Source organism: Pipistrellus kuhlii, unplaced genomic scaffold, assembly GCF_014108245.1.
Source record: "Pipistrellus kuhlii isolate mPipKuh1 unplaced genomic scaffold, mPipKuh1.p scaffold_m20_p_8, whole genome shotgun sequence".
NCBI classification, from domain to species: Eukaryota; Metazoa; Chordata; class Mammalia; order Chiroptera; family Vespertilionidae; genus Pipistrellus; species Pipistrellus kuhlii.
The window spans coordinates 60811130-60824864 of NW_023425584.1; the positions used below are offsets into that span (position 1 = coordinate 60811130).

General features: G+C 37.8%; 1 protein-coding gene across 2 annotated transcripts in view; it reads right to left on the reverse strand.

Moving 5' to 3' along the window:
- Positions 1 to 13735, reverse strand: part of LOC118711448 (probable ATP-dependent RNA helicase DDX60) — a 74834-nt gene that overhangs the window by 3147 nt on the left and 57952 nt on the right. For both annotated transcript variants that reach the window (XM_045576597.1, XM_036424537.2), the window contains exons 29-35: positions 13449 to 13553; positions 12608 to 12808; positions 10429 to 10533; positions 10078 to 10222; positions 7568 to 7689; positions 5974 to 6121; positions 2202 to 2344 (exon numbers count right to left, since the gene is read on the reverse strand). In XM_045576597.1, coding sequence (XP_045432553.1) covers positions 2202 to 2344; positions 5974 to 6121; positions 7568 to 7689; positions 10078 to 10222; positions 10429 to 10533; positions 12608 to 12808; positions 13449 to 13553 — 969 coding nt within the window. The remainder of the gene's footprint in view (positions 1 to 2201; positions 2345 to 5973; positions 6122 to 7567; positions 7690 to 10077; positions 10223 to 10428; positions 10534 to 12607; positions 12809 to 13448; positions 13554 to 13735) is intronic.

Genomic DNA, 13735 nt, shown 5'->3' on the forward strand with positions numbered 1-13735 from the left:
TAGAGGACCAGTGCACAAAATCTGTGCATGGAGGGGGAGGGGGATCCCCTCACCCCAGCCTGCACTCTCTCCAATCCAGGACTCCTCAGGGAATGTCCAACTGCCAGTTTAAAACTGGGGATTGGTCCTAAACTGGTAGTCTGACATCCCTCTCACATCTGGGACCACTGGCTTCTAACTGCTCACCTGTATTCCTGCATGATTGCCCCTAACTGCCTACCCGCCCCCCCCACTGGCCCAGTAACCCCCAACTGCCCCCCTACCTGTCTGGTTACCCCAAACTACACCGCCCCTCGCTGACCTGGTCACTACTAACTTTCTCTCCACTGGCCTGGTTGCCCCTCATTGCACACACACCCACCCCCACCCCCCCACCCCCCCGCACCTCACCAGCCTGGTTGCCTCCAACTGTCCCCCTGCCGGCCTGGTCGTCCCATGCAGCCTGCTGTTCAGTCATTTGGTGGTCCTCACTAACTCCCCTACTGGTCTGGTCACCCTACACAGCCTATTTAGTCGTCCGTTTGGTTGTTTTGGTTGAGACAGTCACTTAGGCATATATATATTATTGTGATTCATAACATCTAGCTAACTGAAGCAGCCCAATATATTTTAATAAAATATTGTCAAATGCTCATTGTTTTAAAGTTCTCCAAACTTTAACATAATAACCAAATAAAATTAGTAAAACATCGATATTCAAAATATTAAAACTATTTTTAAAATCACAAAAAGTATATATCTAACTTATTCAGAATTTGAAGTGACACAGCCACTTTTACCATCTCAGAAATATATTACAACTATTTTTTGAATAATTTTTTCTGAAAAGGTATTTGCGAGCTTACAAACTTATATTGGTATAGCTACATACAACAATAATAGTGCTTGCTCTTTTTTCCCCCCACACACACCTATTTTGTCTTGCAGGATATAAGTATCTGGTTTTGTCCAAGGATATATATGCTCACATATCCTTGGAATTTATTTCCCACTAACATGCTATGGATAAGCTGTCAGGGGTGGAGGTAGGACCGGCAGTCTCATCACTTCCAATCTTATGGGGCAGTAAACAAAGCAGCTCTTGTGTCAATTTTAAAAACTAAAGTGCTTGATAAGGCCCGGCCAGCATGGCTCAGTGGTTGAGCATTGACCTGTGAACCAGGAGGTCATGGTTTTGATTCCCAGTCAGAGCATATGCCCGGGTTGCAGGCTAGATCCCCAGTGTGAGGCACACAGGAGGCAGCCAATCAATAATTCTCTCTCATCATTTATGTATGTTTCTCTCTCTCTCTCTCTCTCTCTCTCTCTCTCTCTCTCTCTCTCTCTCTCTCTCTCCTCTATAAAATTGCTTAATATGTAAGTATTGACTTTCTACTCTTCACTGAGCACTATTTTTAGATGCAGGGATCACAAAAGTGAAGCAAACACAATCTGCCTCAAATAGTTTATAGCAGACCACTGATGTTTTGGGAGTTTTATTCTATTTTTTAACATCTATTATTTTTTTTCAATTACAGATTATGTTCAGTATTATTTTGTATTAGTTTCAGGAGTACTGCATAGTGGTTAGACAATTATATACTTCACAAAATGTTCCCCCAATATTTCTAGAATCCACCTGGCACTGTTCATAGTTATTATTGACTGCATTCCCTATGTTATACTTTATATCTCCATAACTATTTTGTAACTTCCGATCTGTATTTCTCCATCCCTTCACTTTTTACACCCAGTCCTCCAATCCCCCTTCCCTCTGGCAACCATCCGTCTGTTCTCTGTACAAGTCTGTTTCATGTTAATGTGTATTTTGAACTTAATTGTCCTAAGATAGCTCCCAATACTCCTCATTTCTAGCAGGTGAGACTGATGTTGCCAGTCTCTGGTTCCCACCTGGAGTGGTAAGTGCTTATGCTATAGTGATTCACACAAGTAAGGTAACATCATTCATACATGATTATTAACTGATAGAACAACATTATTTTTGTTATCTAAATAAATTTTTCTATTTTAAAACTACTTATGTATACAAAAGAGAGAGAGAGAAGTCTCCCCTCACCACACTTCAGTGAAAACTACCATTCTAGAATATGAATAAGATGGTGGTGTTTTACTGGACTCTTAGCTAGAATTATAATCAATAAAATTATTTATCTTAAATGATAAACAGGATACAAGGAAGTTGCACAGCAAAATTTACATACATCATTTATCATATCAACATCAAATAAATCTTGGTCAGTTATGTTGGACAGGCAAGCAAATGGGGAGACAGCAGTTCTGCTCTCGGTCCCAGGCATCAAATGAGAAACCAGTTCAGAGTCTTCACATTCTTTACCTGAAAAGTCTAATAAGAAATAAAATGTAAAATCAAATGAAATAATTAAACTAAATGATTTAAAACAAATCATACTTGTTTGCACCATTAGTACTGAGCACATTATTCATTTAAAAACAATAGCAAACACAAAGTATTTGAGAGAAAATATAAGGATTATATTGCCAGATGATCACTGAGAAGACCTTCATAAGCTAAAATCATTCTGTCATCTGCTAGTGGTTCTATTTTTTATAGTTATCAATTGGTCCAATTGCATAACTCCTTATCTATCCATTCAGAAATTAGAAAGACACCATTGATAAAGTAGAAAGCATGCTTCATTGGACACTAGTAGATCTGAGGACCCAGGTCAAAAACCAGGGACATCCACCTGTACTTCAGAATGAATTTCATTATCAGTTCATTCTTCTCAAGATGTTATGGACCTATAACAATTGCAAAATTACTCATAATAGGATGAAAAATTGACAGCATGCCCACTGTCTTACATTAACACTATTATTACTCATATTCCAGCAGAAAAAGGAAATCCCTACTTCATTCACCAGGAGGCAAAAATGACAGAGGAACATTTCTAGGTCTTGTGGACCTCACTCGTGTCACCCTAGGCCTGAGTGGTGAGTTTGGGAAAGGAGCTATTGTCATGTCCATCTTAAATTGTCTCCTACAATCTATCTATCTATCTATCTATCTATCTATCTATCTATCTATCTATCTATCATTTATCTATCATCTATCATCTTCCCTTCTATCTTCCTCTACTTTTTCCTTCTCTGACTTCTTTCTATGACAATAACACTTTTGTTTCTGTGTCTCCTTGTTTCTCTGAATAATTCACTGCCTTTCTCCTTCTTTCTTTGTCATGTTTGTTCTTTTGTACTTTTCTCTAGTGTTGTCTATTTTCTGTCTCATTCTCTTAGTCTGTCTGTCTCTCTCCTATCTTTCTGTCCATATGTTTTTCTTTTGCTGTTTTTCTATTTCTGTTTCTTTATCTCTCTCTCTTCTCCTTCCCTGTGTGTCACTCTGGATCTATTCGTCTATGTATCGCTGCCTTTCCCACACACACACTTCTCTGTCAGCCTTTCTATAGTCTTTCAATCTCTGCTTAAGATCCACCTGATTACTCAGAAGACATATACCATATTTTCTAATTCAACTTTATCCACATTACTCCCTTGTAAATGTTAAATTGATCCCAAGTTAGGTGACAAATACAAATGTCTAATGTTTGACTTTTAAGCATGCAGAATTAAATGTATGACTAGGATTTATTATAAGTAACCTTTCCATTTTTAATAGTTATAATTACCTGGCATTATTTGTTTTAATTAGAGGTGGTAATTGCACAACATTTTCCTGAACCAAATGCTACTTCAGTACTATATGGTACTAGGAAATTACATAATTATATACTGTATATATGAATTTCACCTCGATTTTTTAAAGAAAACTTGGGGGAAATTATACATATTATTTGCCAGTATTATTTATTTGCATGTAATTTCTTATAAATTATATTTGTTTCCTAATGCCAATGTAGCAAATTACCACAAAATTTATGATTTAACGCAATCCAAATGTATTATCTTATGATTCTGAAAATCAGAAGTCTAAAATGGGTCTCACTAAGCTAAAACCAAGTGTAGTCAGAGCTGTGTTGTTCTCTGGAGGCTCTAGTGGAGGATCTATTTCCTTCCCCTTTTCAGCTTCTAGAGGCTGCTGTACAGTCCTTGGCTTGTGGCCCCTTCCATCTTAGAAGCCTGTGGTGATTGGTCAAATCTTTCTCATGTCACCTCTTTCTAACTCTGATTCTTCTGCTTCTCTCTTTTAGTGAAAAGGGCTCTTATGATTACTTTGATCCATATATACTAGTTTAATCCAGGATAATCTCCCTATCTACATGTCAGTTGATTAAAAAAATGTAATTCAATCTGCAATCTTAATTTCCCCTTTGCTACATAACGTATTCTCAAGTTCCCAGGATTAGGACCCAGATATCTTTGAGGAGAGGCCATTATTCTATCTGCCACAATAATCATCTCAGAGAAAAACGAAGAAGAAAAATCATTGCATTTACACCTCCAAGTTCCAAATGTAGGTCACTGCTTGGGAATGATGTTGTTGTAATAAGCTGGTCATTATTCAACAGGAAAGAAGGAAAGGGAAGAGTAGATAACATAGTTATGTCATTTAGACAGCTTTACCAAAAAGCTGCATTTAACACTCTCCAAATTTATCCCCACTGGTTGACAGAAAGGGACTGGACAAAGGCACTTTAGACACATTCCCAGTAAGATCTGAGTGATGTGGAAAGGTGCTTTCCTGTCAGGATGAGCATGGCCACTGCAAGCATGAAAAACCTGAATATCTAAACGAAGAACAGAGTATTTGTTCTCTTTGTTTTTACTCTCTCTCTAACTCAGGCACAGGGCTCCCGGGACCCCTGTTGTGGGTTGGGGGGTTGGGGGAGAGAGAAAGGCGGAGAGACTGTGCACTTCTGCACCCATGTGGCTCACAGCCATGTAGGACTCCCACAGTGGACTAATGGACGTTAGCTTGGATGCTGAACTACACCTGGCTGCAACATGAGGCAGGAACTCTGGCCTTGCTTTCAGCTCTACCTGGGACCCAGCTGCACCTCTTTCAGAACTGGCTTAAGGGAAATGGGATTTTGAAACCTGAGAAATATAACTTCGCACAAATAAACCCCTTTTCCCACTTCTCATTCCCTGAAAATTTTTATGTTAGTGGCACTTCAAGAACCTCGTTCCCAGGAATGACAGGGGAGTTTGATTCTCTGGTAACAGGAACACATTCTTTCCCATGAAGTTGACTCCTTTACCAGTTAATTTCTCATTCCATGGTTGAATTAACTGACTATTTTCCCTTTGCCCTTTATAAGCCTCTACATTCCAAATAATATGCTATCTGAATAAACTAAATCAGTCCTTACTGCTCCTTTTTATTTTCCTCTTTGATTCTTCTGGAAAACAGAGTTCTGCCACCTTCCCATTTTCTTCTCAGCTCTCAATCCTTCTATCTTCCTATTTGGGGGTCCTGGGTGTGTTTTCTACTTCTACTCCCTTTATTTTATCTGGAATACATTACTGAGTTTTTCTTATATTTTCTTTTTCATTTATTCTGTCCTTTACTCAAAGACATGGGCAAAGTCTTAATTTCTTTAATGATCCCACCTACTATTCAAGAAAGTAGAGCATACCGATGACCACTAACATATATACCAATATTCCTTTTCTTATATTCCCAAAGTTAATTCAGATTTGAAATTGTCACTAGTTAAGAGCACCAATATCTAATTTTAAAAAAATAGCATCAATTGGAAAGGAGATATTTTAGAATAAATTTGAGATCAGCTTATAATGACATCAGAAAATATAGAAATATTTTAAGTATTTAGGGTTAAATCAAATCTATGGTGGCTTAGCTAATTCCAAATTATATAATTTCAGTATAAAGTTTTCACAGCATAAATCTGAAGGATTATGCTAGTTTTCTGTGCATTCTTTTTGCAATAGTTTTGTCCTTATTTTGTAAAGCGAATTTTATCTCAACATATTTACATTTATTTTCTTTTATGGACTTCACATTCTCTTTATGTACACTCACAATCTTACCAATTTCTGAGAGAGGTAGTTGGGATTCTTTTGTCATGTCAGCCAACTTGGAAATTGTTAGGAGGAAGGAACCAAAGTTCTCTTGAATTCTGGTGTTGTGTTCCTTCACCACCTTAGCAAATTCCTCGGGAAGATCATCTAGAATTACCTAGGAACAATGAATTTGATTACTATTGTTTTTTGTTTTATTTTTTTAAAGCAGACGATTGCCAAAGCCTATGAGACATGGGGTCTCATAATATCATTTAAAAATATCATTTAAATTCTATTATTTATAAAAAGTATAAATAAAAAATTAAAATCACTTGTGACCCTACTGTTACAGTAGGTAGCGAGTTAGGTATTAAAGGAGAAGGGAGCTAAACTGATCCACTAGGCAGCTACAGCTTCACAGACACTTGGGGGACAGGCACATCCTTGGCCAAAATCCCAAGCAGGCAGAGAGACCATCTTCCCCAGGGAACAACTGGATTACAGGGGGAGGGATAAACACCATGTGTACTGGATCATCCAAGGTCAGCTGACTTTGCCCTTGGAAGTCCAGCCTCTGAGTCCACAGGCCCATACTTGTCCCTATGGGGAGATTCCTTTGCTGGGCACAAGCACAGCAGAAGCCAGATGAGGAAGCAGAACGCTGAGTCATGTGCAGTAGGAGCTACAGTGATGACCATGAAGGGGAGGGGTCTAACCTGGAAAAATCAGGGAAGAGAATCAGAGAGAATAAGGGCACAAAACCCCAGGAGATTCAGGAAATGGGGAGGGCTCAGCATAGCCCCCAGAAGACAAAAGAAAGAGACTGGATATTTTAAAAGGAAGCCTACGTTTGCCCAAGCCCAAGGCAAAGGCTCGTCTTGGTAGCACCCACATACTCTCTACCTTTAGCCAAATGGAAGCACCAAATGTGAGCCAGACAAGAACAGAGACTATGCTGGATTTCTGGGCCACTGGAGCCTTGGATGAGGATTCATTTCATGCAGTTCTGCATCCTGGCCCTCCTCCTGGGCGTAGTGGGAACAAGCACGGATCTGGGGACCCATAGGATGGACTTCTACAGCGAGAAGGAGCGGAGGCACCTGGCCATGGAGGAGACATCGGGCATGGTGTACCTGGTCCTTTGTTTTCCCTCCAGTAAATATTCCATTAAACCTCATCTCCTCCTATGTGTGTACCTGCTGTATGTCATGTTCACTATGCTCACCTTTCCCATAATTATATTGTATTTCTAATTTTTTGTCATTTGGCAAAGAGTAGAATTCCCAGGACAGTGATTTCCTATGGCTGTTAGACTGAGCATTCATGTCTTCTTGGTTCAAATGAAATGGTACTGTGGCCACTACTTCACCATTAGATGTAATAAAATGTTCTATGTTATTCACTCGCTAAAAATCTCTAACAGGAATAAAGCTTTCCATTTTTACACAAGACCTAAATATTTTCCTCAGCTGAGAAGTCACTTTATACCAAGAAATGACTGAGACATGGTTAAGTAAATGACAGCAAAATTTTATTACAGGAAAATATGATTGCATTGTATGCTATAATGCAAAAATGTTACATAGAATTGCAAGGTTATGGTTATATATTTTTTTCTTACCACTGAATGAGGAAATGGCTTTTTAAAGTTTTTCACACAGGAAGGAAGATGATATCTTCCAAAAAGATTTGCTAACACCACCACTAATTTTTCCATCACTTCTTCAGAAAAGCTCTTTTGGCCTGTTTAAAATAAGGGGTATAATTTTTCAAAACTCTGGAGGAAAAAATTAATCATTTTAGAAATATACTGAGTTAGTTCTTAATACCTAAACTTGAAATTTCAAGGTAATACACCAGATGTTTGGTGAATTTTTAAATAAATTATAAAGTTACTTTATAATAATGCAGATTAATTGACCTCCTACTAACAGATTCTTGGTATCATTAAATCCATTCTTAGCTGAAGTAAAAAACAAACGAATAAACTAACATAGCCATTTGGCCTCTAGTTCTAGAATTGCCCTGGACTCCATCATGGGCTTCAAACCCTCCCTTTGCCACTTTGTTCTACTCACTTTTCCACCTCTCTTCAAAACCTACTAAGGAAGAAAGGCCTTATGCTGTTTTCCAAATTCCTTATCTGCCAGTCCACATCAGATGTTAACCACACCCACTCTTCCTTTGGCACAACTACAGTCCAAAAAAAGCTTGCAACTACACCTATTGACATGCTCCTGATATTTCTCTCCCTGGAATATTTGTTTCCTACGTTTCCATATGAGAAAACTCCTGCAACACTTAAGCGACTCAATTTCAAGGGAAAACTTATGTCTGATTTCCAATTTTCAATCAGGCACCATATCTAACAGAGTGCCATGCCCACACTGATAGCCCCTCGTGTGAGAACGAGGTAACAAGCCACACCTGACTCAACTCCTGGAGAAATGCAGAACATGAAGAGTGACCTCCCAGACTTCAAGCAAGCAAGCAAACTAACAAAAGCACCTTAAATTGATGTGCTTATATTAATAACATTATAGCAATTTATTTCAGTTGTTTTTGATTCGTTCAATTTTTTGATACATTACTCACAGTATGTATAAAATAAGTAAAATTTAATGATTGTTTTCTATGATCATTTCATGAAGAACTGTTTATACTAATAATAGAGGAATATACAAATTGTCTGGGACGCTGTCACGTAAGGACCAATGAGGACAGGAGCGGGGCCATGGCAGAGAGCTCTCAGAACAACTATGCTGGGGGTCCAAAGGGCCTGAAGAGAAAGGGAAAGCAGTTAGGGGGGGTCAGGCCAGCAAGGATGAGCAGTTAGGCAGTTAGGGGAGTCAGGTTGGCAGGGGCTAGCAGTTAGGGGAATCAAGCTGGCAGGCAGGTGAGCGGTTAGGAGCCAGTGGTTCCAGATTGTGAGTGGAATCCCAGATTGGAGAGGGTGCAGGCTGGGCTAAGGGACCCCCCACCCCCCACACCCACACCCCATGCACGATTTTGCACACCAGGGCTCTAGTAGATTAATAATGGATTAAAGGTTTTAAGGTTTGACATATTAGGAGCTCTAAAGCATATTATATAGTAGGTCCTCAGGTTACATTCCTACCACACGACGTAATGGGATTTTCGCCATAAATTGGAACCCATCATATAAGCACCTCCATCACTCATATGGAGCACATGTAGTAATGAAGTGAAACAGTAAAAAAAAAAAAAAAAAAAAAAATTAAAAGAATTATATAATTCCTAACCTTTACTTGTGGTAAATAAGTAATAAAAAACATAAAGCACATATGTATATATGTCAAAATAATGGAACTATGTTTTAATAAATACTGTAAATGGGAGATGGCGACATAATCACGAAATGATAAAGGTCAAGTCCAATGTAACCCGTAGACTGCCTGTATAATACTTCAATTATTTTTAATGTCATTTTAACAAAAGTTAGTAATTTACTGAAAATAAAATTAACAATAGGATATTAATTATATATTTGAGTTCACTTGAATTTAGAGCAGATCACTTTATTTCTTTCTATAGCAAATTAAATTTCATATGTCAAAGTTATGGAAAAGGGAAAAATAATGTATGATTTAAAAAAGGAAATAATTACAGAGGACAATATTGCGATGCCAATATATTGCTACAGTTACATGTGATTTTGAACTGTTAGCTATATACTTTACTAGGATACAGCTAATGATTAGTACCTAAATGTGAGGATATCACAGAGAGGCCTGTTTTTCATGTCAATGTCCAGGTATAAGAAGGATAAATTAGTGATTTTTACATATATTATTATAATTCTTAAATAATAATATTTATTATTCTAAGTTGTTTTTAATTTGAAGCACATTTAAATAGTCACATTAGAATATTAACAGTATTTTACAAATATACCATTCATATATTAATATTTTATAAACATATATAGTGTTACAAAATAAAAATAAAAATGTTCAAAGTACATTAAGAGAAAACAAGTTAGAAAGTCACACCTTCCAAAGTGAATGCATTCTGAGGAATATATGGTTATATGCAACAACACGTGTGCTCTGTGTGTGTGTCTGTGCACACATTTAATGAGTAAATGTTTGGAAAAGAATAATTGCTTACCTTTTATCTTGGTTGGAATACATAGCTTGTGAAATAAGCCTTTCTTCAGCAAGCTTACTAAAACAAAGTTTGAAGGTTCATGGTAGTGCAAATGTGACACGAGACCAGAATATCCAATGGGAATACATTCTTGATTCAGATATTCCTAGAAATTAATTTTATCACATTAACCTGGTCTGTAGATCTCAGCAATACCAATAAAAAAAAAAAAACTTGTTAATAAAGTACATTTTAGTACAGTAGATTTAAACATATGTACTGTCTCGCCTGGCTAGCTCAGTCGGCAGAGCATGAGACTCTTAAACATATGTACTAACACCTTAATTTAGTGGAAATAGGTTTAAATCTTACCTCTCTGACCAAGAATTGCAAAGAATATATAAAGTAAAACTTTAACATGCAATTGATCTTCGGTTGCTTGAAGGACATCAATGAATACTGGAGAACTGACAATGCCTATATATATATATACATATATCAAAACATCAAGTTAGATATTAAGCACATTTTATAGTGTATCTTCCAAATGTAATATACAAAAGACAACTAAACATTCCTATTATAGAACAGGGTGCTATATATACTTATATACAACTTATAATAAATTATGTTTTCATATTTTCTTAAAATATGTTTTTATTGATTTCAGAGAGGAAGGGAGAGAGATAGAAACATCAATTATTGATTGTCTGTCTCCTGCACATTCCCTAATAGGGACTGAGCCTGCAACCCAGGCATGTGACCTTGACCAGAATTGAAACTGGAACCTTTCAATCTGCAGGCCAACACTTTACCCACTGAGCAAAATCAGCTAAGGCATGCTTTTTAAATATTTTTAACTAGTGGCCCAGTGAAAGAAATTCATACACGAGGATGGGGGTATTGCTCAGCCCAGCCTGCACCCTCTCCAATCTGGGACCCCTCGAAGGATGTCCTATTGCTGGTTTACAGGGATCAGGTCTAAACTGGCAGTCGGACATCCCTCTCACAATCTGGACTACTGGCTCCAGTTGCTCATCTGCCTGCCTGCCTGCCTGATTGCCACTAACCACTCTGCCTGCTGGCCTAATTGCCCCCAACTGCCCCCCGCTGCTGGCCTGCTTGCCCCTAAATGCCCCCTACCAGCCTGCTCACCCCCAACTGCCCCCTGTTGGCCTGATTTTCCTGACCCTCCCTCTCCACTGGCCTGCTTGCCCCCAACTGCCCCTCTACTGGCCTGCTCACTCCAAACTGCCCCCCGCTCCGTTGTCCTGCTCACCTCCAACTGACCCCCACTGACCACCTGTAAAACCCCAACTGGCTCCTAAGATGGTCTGCTTACCCCCAACAGCCCTGCCCCTACCAGGCTGATCATCACAACTCCAGTCCCATCCTGGCCTGTTCACCACCCCCAAACCAAGCTCCCAGCCCCTCCTTTTTTTTCTTTTTCTGTTTTTTTTTTCTCAGTGCCTCCTCAAGTAGAGACCAGTGCCAGCTGTAAGCAAGTATATGGGATTTATTTATTTTCTATAATGAAACTTTGTAGCCTTGAGCAGAGGCCAGGGCCAGCCAGGGAGAACAGGAAGCTTGCTTCCTCCATTGCTGGGGCAACCCAAGCCTCCTGCTCACTCCATCTCCGTGGCCTACGCCATCTTGGTTGGGTTAATTTGCATACTCGCTCCTGATTGGCTGATGGGCATGGCTTGTGAGTGTAGCAAAGGTATGGTCAATTTGCATGTTTCTCTTTTATTAGTGTAGATTAGGCATTGAATATTGCTTTATTATATTACTATAATTATTATGTATTTTAATTAGGCATTCCATAATGTTTTATATTACGTGTGTGTGATAGAAAATGATAAGAAAATATTGAGGGAAAGATAAATAATTACACTTTAATATATGATAGATGACAAGTAAAATCTCTCTATATAAAAGCACAGTGACAAAGAATGGTGAAACAACCAGAACTACCCTTAAATAACCGGTGGCTATGACATCCATTGCAGCAGCCAACCAGACTGATCTGGGCCCCAACTGCCCCCATCCCCCTGGCTCAGTCCCTGATCAGCCTCCAACACCCTGATCAGGGGTGGCGGGCCAGCCAACTGCCTGCAGCCTCTCCCCACTGCTGGCCTGGCCAGATTGGCCCTGGACCTCTAGTGTGGTATAAAAATGTAAAACCAAGAATTATGAATGTTTTAGTCTCTTTTACATTTTTAAACCATTAGTTATTTATTTGAATTTTTTTTTAATTTAATCATATATAATTACAGGGGGGGGGGAGTTTCTTTTCTAATATTTATAGAACCCAGGAGTAATTATAACAGGACAACCATGGGCTTAATTTTCCAAATATTTGAAAGCATGAAAATTAAAAGCATGTTTTTGGTCTGAATTAGGGCATTTATAAAGTAGAATCAAATGTTACAGGAGTTTATTTACAGCACATTAATATTTTATTCACTTCAACTTATGTAAATTATGTAACATAAAATTAAGCTTAAATAACGGTGTTTATTTAAGTTCTTTAAATAAAATAAAAGCGTACCTTTGCTTTGGCATCCTCCTTGTCATCTGCTTTGGCAACTAAAAGCATAAGTCTGAGAACCAAGGATATACTTAGAGGAAATTGACCTTTCAGTTTTGGCACATTCGATTTTAAGAGCCTTTCTATCTTAGGTAATGGAATATCATAGAAGAACACATTTCCTATAAGATCTTCTCCACGTCTTCCTGCACGACCAGACATCTAAAGGGATGATCACATAACACTTTTAAATCATTTCAAGTCTTGTCTCTATAAATAATTAATATCTAACTTACCTATACCACATAAAACATTAAACTTTCAAAAATCTTGAAAGAATCTTTGTTGCTTGGTATATTAATTTTAGTAAAGTTCAACATATTATTTTACCTTAAAATATATTATTAAAGTGTGCTTGCTTTTTTAAGTAATGCCTATGTTTTCAGATCATGATTTTTAGAGCAGGGGCAATTTCAGTCTTTTTACCAAAGTATTTCCAGAAACTAGCCTGAACTGAGAACAATGTAGACACTCAAATTATAATTGTAGGTGGCTTAGCACCTTTTGAGTTCTCAGAAGATGTGGTCACCTCTTCTTTCTATTATTGTTGTTTGAGTTCAATGATATTTATCAAAGCAGGAATATTATCAGATAAACTAATCTTTTATCCAATCAATAAGTATTCAAAAATGTCTTTAAATGTAACCATATTCATGCAATGTTATATATCCAGGACCATTTAAAAACATTGTTTTATTTTAGTCCAAATGTTTTAAAATAAATGTGGTTTTATTTTGGCTTATTGAATAAATGTTCCCAATCTCCAATATGCAAATATAATATAGGCAGGTTGTATAAATACCTGTCGAAAGTTCAAGGCATCCAAAAAAACAGAGTCTTCCATAAAAACAACAGATTTACATGGCATATTAATTCCCAAAGCAAGGGTGGAGGTAGCTGTTATCACCTGAAGATGAAGGATAACAACAACAACAACAACAATAATAATAATAATAAAGTTAACATAGAATACATAAATGTGTGCATAATCTTTAAATATTGACTAGGTTAAACCCTGTTAAATTAGTTTTCTTGAGTAAAACTCCAATGGGCAGTAGGTGTCACCAAAAATACAGATGCTTGCTTTCT